At 41.0% G+C, this 20,781-nt stretch overlaps 1 protein-coding gene across 1 annotated transcript in view; it reads right to left on the minus strand.

The window, feature by feature from the left end:
• DEPDC1B (DEP domain containing 1B) overlaps positions 1-20,008 on the minus strand; it is a 107,810-nt gene extending 87,802 nt beyond the window's left edge. Inside the window, exons 1-2 of the mRNA XM_067730755.1 lie at positions 19,894-20,008; positions 10,694-10,959 (exon numbers count right to left, since the gene is read on the minus strand). Coding sequence (XP_067586856.1) covers positions 10,694-10,959; positions 19,894-19,941 — 314 coding nt within the window. The 5' untranslated portion in view covers positions 19,942-20,008. The remainder of the gene's footprint in view (positions 1-10,693; positions 10,960-19,893) is intronic.
• Positions 20,009-20,781: the final 773 nt, after the last annotated feature.

A 20,781-nucleotide genomic window follows, 5' to 3' on the forward strand; every position in this document is an offset into this window, starting at 1 on the left:
CGGGCATATACCCAGAGAAAACCATAATTCAAAAAGACACATGCAGCCCGCACACCGCGATGAAGAGTGGTCCCCGCTCGCCGCAACTAGAGAAAGCCCACGCACAGAAATGAAGACCCAACACAGCCAAAAATAAAATAAATAAATAAACAATTAATTAATTAAAAAAAAAAAAAAAAGCATGGCTGCTTCCAGGAGAGAGAAAGCAGGGCAGGGATCCAGCCCATGTTTAAAAAAAAAGACACATGCACCCCAATGTTCATTGAAGCACTATTTACAATAGCCAAGTCCTAGAAGCAACCTAAATGCCCATCGACATAAAAATGGATAAAGAAGATGTGGTACATATATACAATGGAATATTACTCAGCCATAAAAAGGAAAGAAACTGGGTCATTTTTAGAGACATGGATGAATCTAGAGACTGTCATACAGAGTGAACTAAGTCAGAAAGAGAAAAACAAATATCGTATATTAATGCATATATGTGGAACCTAGAAAAATGGTACAGATGAACCGGTTTGCAGGGCAGAAATTGAGACACAGATGTAGAGAACAAACGTATGGACACCAAGGGGGGAAAGTGGGGGGGGGTGGTGATGAATTGGGAGATTGGGATTGACATGTATACACTAATATGTATAAAATGGATAACTAATAAGAACCTGCTGTATAAAAAAATAAATAAAATTCTAAACTTCAAAAAAATAAAATAAAATACACACTAAAGGGCTTCCCTGGTGGCGCAGTGATTGAGAGTCCGCCTGCCGATGCAGGAGACACGGGTTCGTGCCCCGGTCTGGGAAGATCCCACATGCCACGGAGTGGCTAGGCCCTTGAGCCATGGCCGTTAAGCCTGCGCGTCCAGAGCCTGTGCTCCGCAACGGGAGAGGCCACAACAGTGAGAAGCCCACATACCGCAAAAAAAAAAAAAAAAAAAAAATACACACTAAAACAAAAAAAAACAAAGCAAAGCACAACACAATCTGCAGTTGGTTGAATATGCAAATGTGGAGATACGGAGAGCAAAAAACAAATTTATACTCGGATTTTTGACTGTGCAGGGGGTCGGCGCTCCTAACCCCTGCATTTTTCAAGGGTCAACTATATTTTGTTTCAAGGTCAACAGTATTTGAGAACTATCCCTGTTCAATCTACCTTCTCTGGCCTAAAGAGCTTTGTCTCCATCTGAAATTGGAGCATTCAGTAAGCCAAAGGCATTCAGTAAGCCTTTGATTTTTCTGAATTCCATTGTCCCATTCCCTACTAATGATGCATCATTCTCTATTAATGATAATAACCAGGTATCATAAATTCATAGAAAAGAAAGCTGGGTAAGGGTTAAAGAAAAAAAGAATTCCAAGAGCAAGTTGGTGAAGACCAAGTGGATAAAACAAACAAATATAAAGGGAAGGATAAAGTAACCTGATAGGCAATGTGTAACTATGACCACAAATGAAAGACCAAGATAGATAAATCACAAGTTTGCAATTTTCACAAGTTAATCACCAAAAAGCCTAAGAAAGGATGTTACAAAACAAAAGTTGATCAGTTACCAGGAGTTGTCTTTTGTGAGTGAGGGCAATCTACTTCAACCTTCTATTTAACGCACCATACTGGCATCTTTTACATCCAAAGACGGCAGTTACAATGCAACCTCCATTAGAATCAGTTAGACTAAACAGCCCAGTACAGAACTTTCAGCCCCCCGCCCCCCCACCCCCGCCATGTGTAGCCATTATTCTTAGTAGACTCCATTCCTGTGCTTCAGGGATTCTGAGCTCCATCTCCTTTTCTCTGATTGCTACAGGCCAATCTGACCTGGTGCTTAGCTCTCAGGCGGTCCCAATACACACAGAAATTGTGGCACTATTTCCTAGGCCCAAAGAGCTGCCCCAGTTTTGCTACCTCTATAGGCATTGCTTGTTATTTCAGTCTGAGTTCTCGGTTGCAGAAACCAATTCTGGCTAATTTAACCAGAAAGGAGTTTGAAGATATCCTAGTAGGTCACAAGATCAATAGGAGAGCTGGAAAACCAGGATCAGAAAGTCAAAAAAAAAAAAAAAAGTTTGGACAAAAGGAAGCCCCACAGCACACACAGCAGGAACCACAAGTGACAGTCTAGTGTGAAAGCCACTGCTGGCACCAGGGCTGCTTGTCCTTGCTCCTGCAGGCCACCACTGCTATCGCAACAAACTCTAAGCTGTCCAAAGTCCTAGGTAGGAACATACCAACAGCCACGTGTAGGATGTGTGCCTGCACCGTAACTGCTCAGGGGCAGGGAGAGAGCGTCTCACCTGCCTAGGCTTCCACTGGGGGCGGGGCTCTCCTTCCCACCAAGGCTCACACAAACAAGAGATCCCACAAACTAGAAAAGGAGTCTAGAAGGCGTGGCAGCAAAAAAAAGCCAAACATCTACTATATATTTTTCTTTTTTTCTTTTTTTTTTTTTTTTGGCTGCGTTGGGTCTTCATTGCTGCGCATGGCCTTTCTCTAGTTGTGGCGAGCGGGGGCTGCTCTTCATTGCAGTGCACGGGCTTCTCATTGCAATGGTTTCTCTTGTTGCGGAGCATGAGCTCTAGGCATGCGAGCTTCAGTAGTTGCAGCACGCGGGCTCAGTAGTTACGGCAAGCGGGCCCTAGAGCACACAGGCTTCAGTAGCTGCAGCACGTGGGCTCAGTAGTTGTGGCGCATGGGCTTAGTTGCTCCGCGGCATGTGGGATCTTCCCAGACCAGAGATCAAACCCGTGTCCCCTGCATTGGCAGGCGGATTCTTAACCACCACGCCACCAGGGAAGTCCCCTCTACTATATATTTTTCCATCATTATCCCACAGCTATGACACTGTGAACTGGACGTTCATTCTTGACCCTTGTGGGAGGTATGGGGACAGAGACTCTGAGACACTCACCCAGCTCCAGCTCCGGAGGCTCCAAACTCCTTGAGACATTAAATAGGAACAAAGCCATTCCAAAGATTTAAACACCCACTAAACACTGTAGATGTGTCTGAATAACTGCAAGGTATTACGGATTGACAGTTGCCTTGAAAAGTACTTGAGTTACATTCCAGGCCTCAGTAAAAGAAAATGCCAAACGTCAACAAAGATTCTAAATGAAAATAGCAATTTCAGACTAATGAATAATACATTTAAAAAATGTCAGACTTCAGGCAAACCCGAAGGCCTATGGAGCAGTTAGGGTCTAGCCTGGAATTTGGCTATAAATGTGGGCCCTTCCTTCTTTTTCAGCCCCATGGCTGGCATTCTCATCCAGGCAACATCACCCCCACCAGTTACCTTGAAAACCTCACCAGTTTCACTGCCTTAAAAATCTATTCTATTACTACTATTCAATTAACTCTATTCTATTCCCTTTTTTTTGGGCACACGGCATGGCATGTGGGATCCCTGACCAGAGATCGAACCCATGCCCCCCCACAGTGGAAGCACAGAGTCTTAACCACTGGACCACCAGGGAAGTCCAATTAACTCTATTCTAGAACACAGACTTCATTCCTACTCAAAACACGGACCTTGGCTGCCTTTTCCTTTTACATAAATGTCAACTCCATAGCCAGATATTTAAGAAACACCACCAAATTTAGCCCTATGATTTCCTGACCTAAAACTTCTCCAGCCAGGTTAGCCTCCTCCCTCTTCTCCCAGTGAAGCTGACTTAGGTATATCTGACTGAGAGCCGTGGTCCTGTCACCTGGAATATGCTCCCCCTTCCCATCCCGTCTGATCATCCAGACCCTATCCCATTCTCAGGACCCAGATGGACGTCCTCCACCTCCCTCCTCCAGGAGATCTCACAAAACTCCAGTCCACACCGACTGGGTCACAAACACAATTCCTGCACTGACCAAGACAGACAACATTACCATGATACAGTCTGGTGTGATGTAGTGAAGTGGTGGGAAGGGCGGCAACTGGGGGGAATTTGCTCCAATTAAATTTGCTCCCATTTGTTCACAATTTTTTAAGACGCTGTGTTATAAGCTAATAACATTAGGTGCCTGTGGGGAAGGGAACTGGGTGGAGAGTTTGTTTTTTCTCTACTCTAGTCAGTTCCAGATTTATTTATTCCAGGTCTACTATCACACTGTTTAGCCCTATGGCATTTTAGTTTCTGATAAAGCAGAGGTCTTGTTGCCCAAGATTTTTTTGGCTACTTTTGTGCCTTCTCTCTTCCGGATGAATTTTTACTACTGTCGACTGAAGAAAATGGACGACCTAAAACTTCAGAATCATGTATTATTTGGCGAACTTTCTCAGGAGTTCAAGCCTGGAAGGCAGCCTCTCAGATAGCTCTGAGAAACTGCTCTGAAGAGGTAAGGGGAGAGCCAAGATATATAGGAGTTTTGTAACAAAGTCCAGATAGTGGGAACATCAAAAGATTAATTAAAGAAAACCACATATCTCAAGTTAATTAACTTGGCGCTTTTCTATGTATGGGAAGATGCAAGAGTCTGGGCTCACTGAAATCATCCCTTTGACATGCACCTTAGCTATCTGGGGCCAGTATCCTGTGCTCTCCCATCCTGAGTCCCCTCAGGGCTCAACAAGGTGGCTGCAGTGGCTGATTGCTCGATGGCTGCAACATCCTTTGTTTACTGATAATGGCAGGCAGCATTCTTAGTCCACAGTATCCAGAAGCAAGTGGGGTACTGGTATGGAGCAGAGGTGCCCAGAAGAAGTCATCCTATCATTGTAAACTTCCAAACAATACAATTTATTGATTACTCTTTTACTGGAATGATTTTAAAAATTGAAAATAAAAGCAATATGTACTCAATGTGTAAAATTAAGAAGAGAGAAAATAATTTATGCTGTCTTTAAGCCCTCTATCCAGAAATAACTACTGTTAACATTGTGACTTTTCTATATTTTTTTGCTTAAGCCTTTACATGGGAAAAAGTAAGAATAAACTATTTTCTATCCTGTTCTTCCCCCTCTACCCCCCACTCTATTTCTATTGTGCATTTGAAAGTTATTCAGCTTCTTCTCATCCAGGACAAACTAGCATTTAAGGTATTAAAAAGAACAACACAACTTGAGAATAAATAATAAAAATAAGAAAGCTTCAATGCAAGTTCAAGGCCTGAACCCCACCTGGGGGAGCAAAGTAGAAGGGAAATTTTTATTGTATATACTCTTTTGTACTTTGTAAATTTTGAAACACATGAATGTATTACCTTCACAAAATACACAAAATTGAAAAACAAAAATGAGAAAAAAATTTCAATGATTAAAAACACAATGCCAGTTAAACAAAACAGCTGTGTCAACCCAAGGACTGCCAGTGTAGTACCTCTAAGCTTTTGTTACAGGTTCATTTTGGTTAATTAATTCAATGCTGCCTTGGTTCTGCTACATATCTTTTTTATATATGCATACTCTCTCTCAAAAGAGATTGCAAAATTAGGGAGGAAAAGAATGTTACATTTCTTTCATATCTTCTTCATCGCCTAGGGCTTGGAAAACATCTATGATATGTACTCAATATTTGGAACCATAAAAGTTTAGAATGGAAAAAGACCTTAAAGATCTAGTCCAGCGCTGTCATCTTATAGATGAAAAAAACTGATGCATAGGAAATGTACAAAATTTATCCAACTATCACAGGATAAAAACTCAGGACTTTAAATGAATAAAAACAAAAGAAAAACAAAACTCACAATCACAATTTTAAGCTTTACTATAAAAACAAAAGGTGTCCACTAGAGGGAGCCAATAGTCCATTAACTTGAAGAAGTTCCTATTGGTCCCTTCAAAAGACCTATAGGGTAATAATAAAGACTTTTTCCCAGAGCCACAGAAAATGACTGAAGGGCCATATACCTCAATCAATGTAAATTAGGATTTCTTTCACTAGAGGTAAAAATAGAGATTTTTCAAATCTCCAGCATTAAAAAAATGTTATTAGCATATAGTAAAATTTATTCTTTTTTTCTTGTGTGTGTGTGTGTGTGTGTGTGTGTGTGTGTACTGCTCTATCAATTTTAACACACATATACACTTTGTAAAACCACCATCACAATCAACAAACAGAACAATTCAATTATTCACAAAAAACCTCCCTCCTGCTCTGACTTAGTCACACCTCCCACTGCACTGGATATGCACAGAAGCGTTCCATATAGATGTTCAGTGTTTATCCATTCACCCATAGGAACATTTGAATTAACAGAGATGCTATAAATATTTAGGTACGGAACGGTAAGCTGGGATGAAGTGAGATGGTAGCATTGACATATATACACTAACAAATGTAAAATCGATAGCTAGTGGGAAGCAGCCGCATAGCACAGGGAGATCAGCTCAGTGCTTTGTGACCACCTAGAGGGGTGGGATAGGGAGGGTGGGAGGGAGGCTCAAGAGGGAGGGGATATGGGGATATATGTATATGTATAGATGATTCACTTTGTTATACAGCAGAAACTAACACAACATTGTAAAGCAATTATACTCCAATAAAGATGTTAAAAATATATATATTCACATACAAGTTTTTGTGTGAACATAAGCTTTCATTTCTCCAGGGTAAACGCCCAGGAGCAGGAATATGAAGTCATATATAAGTACATGTTTAACTTTAAAAGAGACTGCCAAACTGTTTTCCAAAGTGACTACCAATCTAGGCTTCCCACCATCAATGGAGGAGATTTCCAATTGCTCTGCATCCTCTCTTGATTTTGGCGTTATTAGTATTCTTATTTTAGCCATTCTACTAGATATGTAGTGGTATCTCACCATGGTTTTAATTTGCATTTCCCTAGTGCTAATAATGTTAAACATCTTTTCAGGTGCTTATTTGCTGTCTGTATATCTTTGATGAAGCATCTTTATATCTTTGATGAAGTGTCTTTTCAAATCTATTATTTGTTGTTTGTTTTCTTACAGTTGAGTTTTGTGAATTCTTTATATATTCTTGATACCAGTTCACTGTCATATATGCGATTTACCAGTATTTTCTCCCCAACATTCGCTTGTCCTCTCATCCTCTTAACAGTGCCTTTCACATAGCAAAAGTTTTTAATTTTGATGAAGTCCAATTTATCATGTTTTTTCTTTTATAAATCATGCTTTTGGTGTCATGTCTAAAATCTCCTTGCCTAACCCCAGGGCATAAAGATTTTCTGTTTTTCTAAAATTTTTTTAGTTTTACATTGAATTCTATGAATGAATTTCTGTATTAAAAAATTAGGTTTAGGTTGAGGTTCATTTTTTTGCATGTAGATGAATAGATGTCCAACTGTCCCAACATTGTGAGCATTGGTGGTATAGTGGTAAGCATAGCTGCCTTCTAATTGTTCCAACATCATTTGCCAAAAAGACTGATCTTTTCCCTTTAAGTTACCTTTACATCTTCGTCAAAAATCAACTGGCCATGTTTGTGTGTGTTTCTGGACTCTGTTCTGTTCCACTGACCCAAGTGTCCATCCAACCCTTCACCAACACCAGTCTTCATTACTGTGATTTTATAGAGTAAGTCTTAAAACTAGGTAGCATGACTCCTGCTTTTTAAATAAAGAACAGTGAAAGTCACATTCAAGAAAGCTGACAAAATCTACATAACAAATTTTAGGTTCAAATTAAACATTTTGGAAATAAGCCAGAAAAAAAGCAAATATGAGGGAAAAGACAGAAAGAAAAGGAGAGAGAAATGAAGTAGAAGGAAAAGAAAAGGGGAAAGAAGTGGGAACATGCCAGTCATACACATAAAGTGGTATAAACAGAGAAAGAAATAGAGAAGGAAAGAAAAAAAGGCACAGGAAGAAGAAGGAAAATAAAAAGAAAATGGTTCCCTGCACATTAGATCACAAGCACTACACCCGAGCCAGTGAATTTCTATCCGTAAGCCATGAACACCGTGGTTACAACTGCATACCAGAGCTAGCATCAGTAGTAAGAACAGGGCAAGGGCCCGGTGGAGGCTCCAGACCAAGGACCCATCCTGCTAAAGATCTAAAGCCGGCCAAACACTTTCCTCATTTAATAGTCCAAAACAAGCAATGATCATAATACACACCTCTATTTCTATATAACCCACTTCATTAGGTTTAAATAATCCTAGGTAACTGTCTGTTCCCATACATAAATGGGCCAATTCAATGATCCCCATGGAATTTACTGATGTTTTGTTTAGAGGTTTCAAAGAGACAACTGTCTAGTTCTCTGAGGATGAACTATCCACCCTGTCTACCATACGGGGTTGTCACGAAGATCAAATGAGATCATAAAGAATTGCTTCATAAACTGAAATTTCTTATAAAAATACAAGGTAGTATCACTGGTTCTCTTCATCCAAAGTCTGGGGCCACGAAGCTTTGTTAGACACAGATGACAGCATATGGCTCGACTATGAGGACCCTTTAGTGAAATCGAAAATTGTCTCCACTGGCAGCCAGTCCAGCTCTCTTTCTAGTCACCCATGTTACTAACAGCAAAGAGTGGTTCAGTAAATAGCTCTGGGCCCTTCTCTGCAAAATCTCCTCTGTTAGGGACATTCAGATATTAGGATCTCACTTTCCTTTCTTACACACAAAAATTCACTATTTCCCCCTACTTTCTATACTTAACTCTTGGATTCTTGAAAAATAAAATCATAGTTAACAAATGTAAATGCAGTCACACAGCAAATATGACATGTTTTTAAACTAAAAATAAGATTTGACACATTCCAAAATAAAAGCTTCACTCATCATTTCTGTTATAAAATTCTCCTGTGGTGTGTGTGTAATTTCTGTCTTTAAAAAATACTCTAAGAGTCTTTATATTTCATGTTGCTTTCTCTAACTATGCCTTTCTGTAATTCACAGACCCAGGAAACCACCTATCCCCTGCTATATTTATGTAAGTGTTTAAGCTGATTATGTTTACCTTACCTCCTTTATTTGAGAAGACAGCTGATCATTTAATATGTATTACATAGTACTTAATACATTACTGGAATTCTGTGAATATATGAACGTGTGTTGACTACACTGAATATTTCTGGTTTATGATTCTGTTTACTCATTCGGTCATTAGTTTATTTAATAAGCTAGTCAACCTCATGCCATGGCAATGGAGGCAGTCTGACACGCCACAAGAACACAGGCTTCAGAGATAGAGACCTCAGTTTAAATCCTGACTCTTACTACTACCTGAGTAACTTTGGACAAGTCAGTAACTTTGGCCTCATTAATTTCCTGATCTTTAAGATCAAGATAATACCACCAACATCTACAGGTGCTGAGTTCAATGACGACTGTGCAATGAGTCTGGCACATCACAGGTGTTGTTGGTATCAGTTCCTTTCTTAGACCTTAGAACTAAGGTCTAAGAAAGTTCTAAGTAAGAACTTAGTAAGATGCTGTACATCTGAAACTAATATAATATTGTAAATTAACTTATACTTCAATTAAAAAAACACAGGCAATTAAAAAAAAAAAAAAGAATCCCCAGTGAAGTACAGCATTTGGAACCAAGGATAGAGTTTCCACTGCCTGATACTAATAAGCACTGTGGTCTCAGAACAGGCTAAAGTCACCCAAGATTCTAATTAAAAGTTGGATCAGCAAGCTAGAGATAACTGCCAAATGGAGAGACAACTAATTGTCCAGCTGACAACCTTGACATCTAGAAGAGGGAGATTGCTGATGGAATTCCGTGACGAAGTTAGATCCTAAACATACAAAGTTGTCTGGCCTTAGCCTTGGTGCTGGAGACCATCCTCCCCTTGCTCTGCAGCCTTTCTCAGCCTCTAGTCCCCAAAGGAACCAAAGAAATGACTCAGATAGGAAACAGTCACGTTTTCTCTGCTCAAACCCAGGTGCCCCGTGGCCCCAAAATGCCTCGCTGAATGTGCTGTAAGAGAATTCCTTATTCTTCTGTTGGAGTAAAAGGCAGCAAATATTAAGGGCCCATCATCTTCGTTTCTTCATTTAATACCTCTCGGGTTCTTAGCACTTTGGTAGCCCTCTCTGTAGATAGCTCAACAATTCCTCTTTTCTGGACTCGTGTGACTTCATTCCTCTTTAGTATTCTCCCATTCCCTGAATCCTAGGCAGGTCTCCTCCACCTCCAGCAATGAAACAGTCTAGCATGCAGTGAGGACAGAAGTGTCAGCAGAGAGACATCCTTACCCTCAGATTATTGGGTAGTAAGTGAGCAATCATAAAACAGCACTAAAACACGAGCAAAAATGTTTAGGGAAAAGTAGACATGCACTGCAGGGTTAATCTGAGACATCGGGGAATTCTAGTACAACTCTTCATTATAGACCTGAGCTCCACTTAAAGATCAGATGCCTCTGCCACTAACCCCCTGAATACACACCTTCACACTGCTCAGAAAGGTGCAAGACAGAACTACTCTTTCACCCTTTCATGTTCCCCAGGAGAGGTACTAAGCTACTATAGCCATCCTCCCAGTGTGCAAAAGGCACAAAAAGTCTTCCTCACTGAAAAGCCACTGCAACAAAAGACTACTTAAGGGGTGCTCTATGAAGAAGAGAGCACCAAGAAAAACTGTAATCAATTTTGCTGTAGCAGCAGATTCAGTTCTCCACCCAACAAATCACAAGTTGAAGCATCACGCCCATGGACAAGTAAGCTCTTTCACATGAGGAAGTTTCAACAGACTGACCAGACCCACTGGTCCTCCCCAAACTCCTCCCCTTCGGGGCTGACTTGTTGCCATTACCTGTACAAGTGACGGTTGTCTTCAAAGTCTTCCTGGCCCCATTTTCCCTTGATGTCTTCAATAACGTGATTCTTCAGGAATTTTTTTAGCAGCTGGACCGTTTGTTTGCGGGTCACTTCGGGGCCAAAGTTTTGGCTGCGCCTCAACAGCTCGTGTAGCCAATCCACAGCTTCGGCCGCTGTGAAGCAACGTTCATAACTTTTGAAACGACACCGATGTTTCCGTAACGGCATCTTGGTGCGAAAAAGCTCAACTGTTTCATTCCACTAGGGGCAAAAAGAGAGGAATGTATTTAGTGATCGATTGAGTTTTTTACAAGGTTATTACATCCCAAATATTTAAGACAATGAATGCAGTTTTTCCATTTAAAAGACTGCCTTAAGGGGACTTCCCTGGTAGTGCAAATGGTTAAGAATCCGCCTGCCAATGCAGGGGACACAGGTTCGAGCTCTGGTCGGGGAAGATCCCACATGCTGCGGAGCAACTAAGCCCGTGCACCACAACTACTCAGCCTGCACTCTAGAGCCCATGAGCCACAACTACTGAAGCCCGCGTGCCTAGAGCCCATGCTCCACAACAAGAGAAGCCACCGCAATGAGAAGCCCACGCACCACAATAGAAGAGTAGCCCCCGCTCGCCGCAACCAGAGAAAGCCCGCGTGCAGCAACGAAGACCCAACACAGCCAAAGATAAGTAAATTAATTAATTAAAAAAATAAAATCTAGACATCCAAGCCATCATCAGCCATCCCTAAATTAAATGAAATGTTCACATATGGTGTTCTTCCTGCATAATTACTCCAACATTTTCTTAGGACCCTCGTCTTCCCACCATTCCTTCTAAAAGTCCCGAAAACTCAGAGTCTTACTCTCATAACCATTCTCTCTCCTCTTATGCTCCTCTTGCAAGTCTATCACTTAACAGACTCTGAGCCTTATTTTTCACCTACCTTCCTACTGAAATCAGCTCTTCTGATTTCACCTTTTTCTTTCAGTGATAGTTCTGACCTCAGCATATTCTTTTTATTTTGCCCAACACTGGTTCCTTATCTTCTCTTCCAACCAGGCCTCTTCTTCCAGGTTTCTCTTCATATGCTCTACTGCCCAATCACCTCTGCACCTGTTGTCCCATTTCTCTTCTCCCTTTGATGGCTAACTTTCTCAGCCACAGTAATCATTCCTGAGTATACAACACCAGGTGCTTCAAGGGCCCAGGTAGGGTCTGTGCAAGCAGGCACCCTGGATGTACAGCACCAGACACAACAAACACACAGTTGGTACTCAACAAGCAAACGCCTAACTGGTCTTTCACTTTCCTTATTTTTTTTTTTTTAACTACCCCCTAACCTTATTCAACTTAATTCTACTTTGACTCGCAGTCATGTCTTTCTCCTGGCCAAACTCAAACATCTTTTTGTCCTATGCATATCAATCTTTCTACTTCATTTGACACTACTATAAGCCATGCTCCAAATTAAGTTGGTCCAGATTTAAACTTTTTCTTTTTAACTTTCTTAAAACCACACACAGGGCTTCCCTGGTGACGCAGTGGTTGAGAGTCCGCCTGCCAATGCAGGGGACATGGGTTTGTGCCCCGGTCCGGGAAGATCCCACATGCCACGGAGAGGCTGAGCCCGTGAGCCATGGCCGCTGAGCCTGCGCGTCCGGAGACTGTGCTCCGCAACGGGAGAGGCCACAACAGTGAGAGGCCCGCGTACCGCAAAAAAAAAAAAAAACCATACACACACAAAAACAATACAAGCTGTAGAGTAAGATAACCTATAACCAGAATTTCTAAAACAAAACAAAAAATTCAGATCAAGAAAGGACAGACACTCCATACAAAAATGGGAAAACAAACAGGCACTTCACATAAAAGAACCTCCAAATTTACCATAACATATGCAGATATTCAATCTCATTAATTAGCAGTGAAATGCAAAAGAAATCTATAATGCAATACCACTACATGCCTACAGAATGGCTAAAATGAAAAAGGCAATATACTAAGTGTTACCAAGGGAACGTGGAACAACTGGAAATTATATGCACACTGTATAACCCAGCAATTCCATTCTTAAGTATATATGCCACAGAAATATGTTCACCAAAAGCCACCCTGCTCATAATAGCACTATCTTAATAGACAAAAACAACCCAAATATCCACCAACATAAGAACAGATAAATTGATTCATGCAATGGAATGCTGCACAGCAATGAGAATGAACTATTGCTACATGCAATAACATAGATGAATAACATAGATAAAATATAATTGATATAAGAAGGCCAGATGTGAAAAGTACTATATGATTGTATTTACATAAAGTTTAAAAGCAGACAAAAGCTAATCCATGGTATTAGAAATCAAAGTAGTGGTAGAGACTGGGAGGGGCGGAGGGACATCTGGGCTGCTGGTAATGTCATATTTCTTGATGTGGGCATTGGTTAAATGGGGCGCTCACATTGTAAAAATGCACTGAGTTGTACGCCTATAATTTGTGTGCTTTTCTGTACATGTTATGCAGAATAAAGGGCGAAAAACAAAACACACATACACATACACACACACACACACACTCATATATTAAAATCTTCCTTGAGAGCAATCCACAATTTTAAATTACCAACCTGAAAGTTGATAAATATGAACTAGCTGATTGTGCTGGTAAACTGAATGTGGAAGAGATTAAGGAGGGTAGCCGAAGAAGAAACAAAGTGAGTGGATGAAAGAGGGACTTGAATGTAAACAGAGGAGAAGCAGGGCAAACTGGCTAGAATGAAATAATGAACAGCAGAAAGAGAGCCCAGGAAGAGTCCATGAATGTTGATTTAAGTTCACTCTCTACCCACCTCCCTCACCAAGTTACTGTGACGTCTCTCGTGAGATCATGCTTACGAAAGCCCTCTGTAAAAGATAAGGCATTCCTCAAGCATAAGGAGAATATATAAAATTCCCAGGATAATCTCTTGAAACAAATTACAGGTTCAATCTATTCTGGAGCTAGAAGGAAACTTTGGGGCAAAATTAAGATCCAAAGAGGACAGGCAAGTTGGCACATGTCACTCAGGTATTTAGTCTCATAATAAGATCTGGAAACCTACTCTATGCTCTCCTTCTCGAGTGGTCATTTCATTATAACAAGAACCTACAAACTTCAACATAGCTTTAAACAATTTCCACATATTTTTAAACATTAGCTGTTTGGGTCTTTTTTTCAATTCTCTGCTGACACCAACCTTGCATTTCAGTCCTGATTAATATATGTTGGGAGATGGGGAGGAAAGAAGAGTTAATAAAAAAAAGAGTTTTATTTATTTTAGGTTGATTGATAAATTTAATGCATAGTACTTTATGCATTACTTAATAAAAGAATGAAGATATGGCTCTCTGGGGCCCAATATTTCAAAATATAAGTAAATATGCCTGTTATTTGACTCAAGCTGGTTAGCAGTTCCTCTACTGTCACTTTAATTACAGAATAATGCACACTGTAACAAATTAAATGCAGAAATATATACAAAAGACTCTGCCCTGTCTCTCTCCAATCCCACATATCTATTAATCATACATACACATATATAGAATCCTTCCCTTTGTATGTATGTATTTTGTTTATTATCACTGTCGCTGTTTGCTTCCTTTTTGAAGAAATGAGATCAACCATATTGTACATATTATCCTACAACTTGCTTTTGCATTAAACATACCAGGATATTTTTGTGTCAGTACCTATAGATATAGCCCATTTTATGAGTGAATGAGTTCCATAATTTATTCAACCATTTTCCAACTAATGGGCATGCAGCTGTTTCCAGTTTGTTGTTTCACAAGTATATCCTTGTTTACATAACCTAATGTATCAATCCTTTTATTTATTTATTTTTGAGAACAGATTTCTAAAGGGTATCAGCTTATTTAAACCAGTTGTAGCAATTCACACTCCCAGCAATGCTGTATGAGCCTGCTGCCTTACCTCTGGCCATTCCTAGATATTATCATTCTTTTGTCTGCCAATCTACACACAAGAAATGGTATCTTTATATTTTGTTTGTATTTTCCTGCCTTTATCTTCAGTCATTTTTATTTCTTCATTTGAGACTTGCCATTTTTCTTCTGGGTTGTCTTTCTCTATCTTTTACTTAATTTTAAGAACTGTTTAAATCTAGAATTTGAATCTAAGTGCACAGAAGTCAGGAAAGTTACTCTATTTTGCTCAGTTCAGTATCCCCACAACTGAGGACAGTGCCTGACATACAGTACATGTGTTTAATAAATACGTATTGAATGAATATAAATAGGGAATATTAATCCTTTTTCAAATATATTAGAAATGTTTTCCCCTGACTTATCAATTTGTTTATTTGGTCTCTAGTTATATAAAGGTTTCACTGATGATTATATTGTTTTAAGAAAACAAATATATCTTCTTATCTTTATAGCTTCAGGGTTTACTCCCTCAATTGGGAAAGTTTCCCTATCCTGACATATTAAAAATACTTATCAAATTTTTCTTTTAATATTTTACAGGGATTTTAATATCTGAATCTTCAACTGAAATTTTTTATGTTGTGGGGAGGAGATCTCCAACTCTATTTTCTCCCAAATGGAGAGTCAATTATGCTACCCTTCTCTCACTAAACTGAAATAGTAAGCTACCTTACATACTACCTTTCTTGATTCTGTTTTTCTTTTTTTTTTAATAGCTAGCTATGAACGAACTTTGAAACTGTTAATGTTTTACTTTATTATTTTTTTTTAACTTTTTATTTTGGTTTTTTGTTTGTTTTTTAATTAATTTTATTTATTTATTTATTTTGGCTGCATTGGGCCTTCATTGTTGCACACAGGCTTTCTCTAGTTGTGGCGAGCGGGGGCTACTCTTTGTTGCAGTGCGTGGGCTTCTCATTGCGGTGGCTTCTCTTGTTGAGGAGCACAGGCTCTAGGTGCGCGGGCTTCAGTAGTTGTGGTGCACGGGCTTAGCTGCTCCGTGGCATGTGGTATCTTCCTGGACCAGGGCTCGAACCCGGGCTCGCCTGCACTGGCAGGCAAATTCTTAACCACTGCACCACCAGGGAAGTCCTTGATTCTGTTTCTGAACTCTTTTTTTTTTAATCCCACTGAGCTGTTTGTCTATTCCTAAACAATACTACACTGGTGTGATTACAGTCTATTAATACTAAATTTAAATTTCTGGTAGGTCAAAGTCACCTATAGTCATCTTTTTTAAAACCTTTTAATTCCTCCACTTTTACTCTTCTGTATGAGCTTTCTACTCAATGCATCCCCACACAGGGAGGAAAAAATCTATTAGGATTCTGATTGGTTTTTTAGCTATTCTGGTGATAGCTAGTTTTCATTTTACACTAGAAATTTTCTAAGAAGACATCCTAATCAAAGCCTCATATCTCTTTTTTAGAAAAACTCATAAAAAGAATTTTTAATTTATTTATTTTGATTTTTAATAGCATTTAACATTAGGATATTTACTCAATCCATGAGACACTTTAGATTTTCAAAACCTAGCAAGGACCGTGATCTCTGCTCCCACGTATTTCCAAAAATAATTCAGTCATTATTTGGCTACTCTGCCAAGAAAGAAAAAGTTACCTTTAAAATAACTCACTATCCTCAGTAACATTTAGAAAGAAAATATCCTACGTCAACAAAGAACTAGATAGAGCTTGAGAATGTGATTGTTTCAACGACGTATTACGAGACAATCTTTATAGCAAAGGGGACAAAACAGATTTGTTTTGTGATTAAAAAACATTTTTTGTTTATTTCAAACCCCTAGTTTAAGGCATAAAGAATCATACAACTGGGGCTTCCCTGGTGGCGCAGTGGTTAAGAAGCCACCTGCCAACGCAGGGGACACGGTGTTCGAGCCCTGGTCCAGGAAGATCCCACATACCGCGGAGCAACTAAGCCCATGCTCCACAACTACTGAGCCTGCGCTCTAAAGCCCGCAAGCCACAACTGCCGAGCCCCCGTGCCACAACTACTGAAGGCCATGCGCCTAGAGTCAGTGCTCCGCAACAAGAGAATGAGAAGCCCACGCACCACAAGGAAGAGGAGACCCCACTCGCCGCAACTAGAGAAAGCCAGCATGCAGCAACAAAGACCCAACACAGCCAAAGATAAAAATAAAAATAAATAAATTTATATTAAAAAAATCATACAACTATTTTTGCTTAACGTGACAAATACTGAGTGTTGAAATGTGCTTCCTATTCTTTTCTCTTGAATATTTATTCCATTTCTTTACTTCTTAATATCAAAAGTATTATGATATAGCACCTGGCCAGGGACTTCAGAGGCAAACGAACGCTAGATCTAGATGTACTTGCCACATACTGGCAGTGTGAACTTGGTCAAGTCAGTTCACCCCTTTACACCTCAATAAAATGAGGGAATTGGACTACATAATCTTTAGAGTCCATTCAAACTCTCAGATTCAATGATGGCTGTAAGTCTTTTAAAGTTTACTAGTTGCATCAGAAGATACAGACAACTCAGAACTAAGTTCAAAGAAAGGATCAGTAGATTTAAGCAGTTTCAGAAAAAGCAATTGTCTTTCTCATTATTTCTTTTTCTTTTTCTTTTTTTTAAAATTTATTTTTGGCTGTGTTGGGTCTTCATCGCTGCGCACGGGCTTTCTCTAGTTGTGGTGAGCGGGGGCTACTCTTCGTTGCGGTGCAAGGGCTTCTCATTGTCGTGGTTTCTCTTGTTGCAGAGCACGGGTTCTAGGCGCACAGGCTTCAGTAGTTGTGTCATGTGGGCTCAGTAGTTGTGGCTCGTGGGCTCTACAGCGTAGGCTCAGTAGTTGTGGCGCACAGGCTTAGTTGCTCCGTGGCATGTTGGACCTTCCCGGACCAGGGCTTGAACCCGTGTCCCCTGCATTGGCAGGTGGATTCTTAACCACTCTGCCACCAGGGAAGCCCTCTCATTATTTCTTTTTAACTAATGAACTATTTCATATGTGGGTTAAAATGAAAGCTATTTCAGTGAAGATGAATAAGTTGCTAATTAGCTTCCATATTCACCATGAATTGACTTACAGTGTCTGTCATTTTATTTTGGGCATAGAAATTTACCTAGTTCATAAAATGCTATTTTCAGATAAGACTTTGGTGTCTTAGAAAATGGAGCTGTACATGGTTTGAGAAAGTATAGTGAGCCATGAAAGGAGGAAGTAAACGCCTGCTCTTTGTGTACCAATAGGTTTTTCCCAAGCTTTTCCTGAAGATTAGGTTCAGGATGATGTTGGGAGAAGATGGAAATGCTAAGCTGGGAGCCAGGGAGGAAAGGCAAGCTGGGGCAGATAAGTACAGAAGACTAATCACAAACTTTATGATTTAACTGATTAAAGCTGTAAAGCACAACTGAATTATGTTCAGGGAAACAGAGATTTTACAATGAGGGGAAAGTACCTGTAATGACTACAGAGATCACTGATAAATCTGTAATATTCACTTAAAAAAATGGCTATTGTTTTCTGTGTTTTCAAAAATCTTAGTTTACGATCAAGATTCTCAAATAGAATAAAGTTGAGAACTGAATTGACTACCTAGGAAATTCTGGTGATATTTAGGTATTTTCATTAATTATTCACATATTTAATTTTCTACTTAACTTGATCAGTCTTGGCTAAATCTGACTCAAATATCACTTCTTGGGGACTGAAGACTTCTGAAGAACAGGGTACTTTTCTTTGTAAATTCCTTTGATAATATTTTAATGTGACTCAGAATCAAGAATGCCTTTCACATAGGCACTCTGCATTTATAAAATGTGGTACTTCAAACAATTCTGTGAATGAGATTAAAAAACAGTTCCAATTATCATGTAATTTATTTTTTTAGTCTAAAGCTGGAAGAATGAGAACTGGTTACCCCAAGATCCAGAGTCTCTCTCTATTTCCCCTGCATTAGTGCTGTGAATAAATTGGCAGTAGGGGAGTGTTATTTTCCCTCCACAAAGAATAGTAAAGTTTTTGAAAGTCCCTGATAAGGCACAACCTGTATCTCATCCTTAAAGATGGACCTACCAACACACCATTGTAAAGCAATTATACTCCAATAAAGATGTTAAAAAAAAAAAAAAAAAAAGATGGACCTACCAATAGCCTTGACCCCAGATGGTTTCAAGTGGTAGAGGCAACTGTGAAGTGGAAGCAGATATGAAAAGAGGTTTTATAAAATCCTATTTGTTCCCTGCTACCAGCATCCATACCTCTTAGAGGCAGGTCCAAAGGAAAACCTAAATTTATATGTGTTGAATTTTTTTTCAATGAATGAATCATTATGGGTGTCTGTAGTACATTGTTTGCAAAGATGACTACGATAACTCCTTCCATCCTGTTCTCACCTTTTCCTGGATATCCCTTAGGGTGCATAGAACAAGGAGCCTAATTCCCAAGTTAGCTGGGGCCAGAGAAGTGTTGACAGACCAAGGAGAGCAGTCCTTTCCTCCCAAATCACCTTTAAGCTTTCATAGAAAGTTGTCTAAAACTTACTCTAGACATTACCAAATTATCGCCACTTACTCCATTATGAAATCGCTAAAATCACTTGCTCCAGGTCACAAAGAAATCAAGTACGCCTCAGAACTCTGATTACCAAAGCTCTTCTCCCAGGAAAACAGTCAGCACCCTGGACCAGGGTCTGCAAAGGCTCTTTCAAACCCTAAGTCCGGGCCCACCCTCCTCATTTAGGTCGGTGCTCACAGAAAAAGAAACGTCAGGAGCCGGAAACGTGGCCAGGGCGATCCACCTCTGTTCTGGGCACCGTTAGAAAGAACCTCAAGTGTCACCACAAGTGACACTCGGGACGGAGACACGCTCCAGGCGGCGGGTGGCCCTAAAGTTACGGACTGGGGCGTTGGATTCCGGAGGACAGGAGAGGGGAGAGGGGTGTCACCCTGGTCTTCCGGACGCTTTAAACAGGGAGGCGCCGTTGATTGGCGAGAACCCAGCCAACGTCTCGGGGTCGAAGCTGCGCCCACCCTGGACGGGCTGGACCCCAGGCCCGGTTAGCCTTTCTTTGAGCGTCGTCCAGAATACCGCCGCCCGACCCGAAACATGTCCCGCCTCCAGACCCGGGCCCGGCCTGCCCTGGAGAAGCGAAGACTGACGAGTACGCAGTCGGCACTCAGGCCGGGGCCTCGCTTCGCCCAGATCCCGGTATGCACACTCACCAGCCTGGTGGCCCGGTATGGCCCGGGCCCCACGATGCAGTGCTCCATGGCCCGCACGCAGCGGCGGCCGCGGCCACACCAACGCAGATCCCGGAGAGTCCTAGGCGCCGCAGTTTGAATCCCGAGCCCACGCGCTACAGGCGCTGATTGGGCGGTGCGGCGGCACGTGACGGGAACTGAGGGGCGGGGCCGCCGGGGCCCCACGGAGGGGGAGGTGGGCGTCTCCTCCGAGACCTCCTGCTGCGGAGCGGCAGTAGGTTCACAACCGCCAGGGGTGGAGTCCGCGGCCCACCCTCGCCCACCCCGCGCACACGCAAGCAGTCTCCGCAGAAGGGTCGATGAACGTGTGTAATTCAGTGACCGAAAGCCGCTTGGACTGGAGAGGCAAATCCCTGTCCGTCCTTCCAAGTGCACCGTGAACCTGGTGGTGCGGCGAAGACTGGGAGAAGTGGGTAGTGAAAGGAAGCGAGGGGACAGCCTCTTCAAGTGGAGGGACATGTAAAAACTAGATAAGAGCTCTTGGCCACAGGGAGTGTCGACAGCGTGTAAGAACAACAAAGAGCTGGAAAAGAGCCCCATTCAGCTTCCTGTGTTGTTCTTCTGGTAGAGTGGTCTTTCCCTGGAATTGAGTTCTTTGTTTTTTGGATCTGACTGAAATTTTCAGTCCTATGCCACAGGGCTCTGAGTTCATTTTGCTGCTCAGAATTTTCCCCCTAGGAATTGACGGTGTGATTTGCAATTGTTCAAAGGGATAAATGAGGTCACCACTCTATGCCTACAAGTTCAAAGTTCATATGTCATCACCTCAGCAACCATTCAGGATGAGATATCATAAGTAAGAGATACGGAAAGGATCAGATTCTCACCCTTTGTTAATACTCTTGCTGC

The sequence above is a fragment of the Pseudorca crassidens genome, chromosome 3, assembly GCF_039906515.1.
Source record: "Pseudorca crassidens isolate mPseCra1 chromosome 3, mPseCra1.hap1, whole genome shotgun sequence".
Lineage (NCBI taxonomy): Eukaryota > Metazoa > Chordata > Mammalia > Artiodactyla > Delphinidae > Pseudorca > Pseudorca crassidens.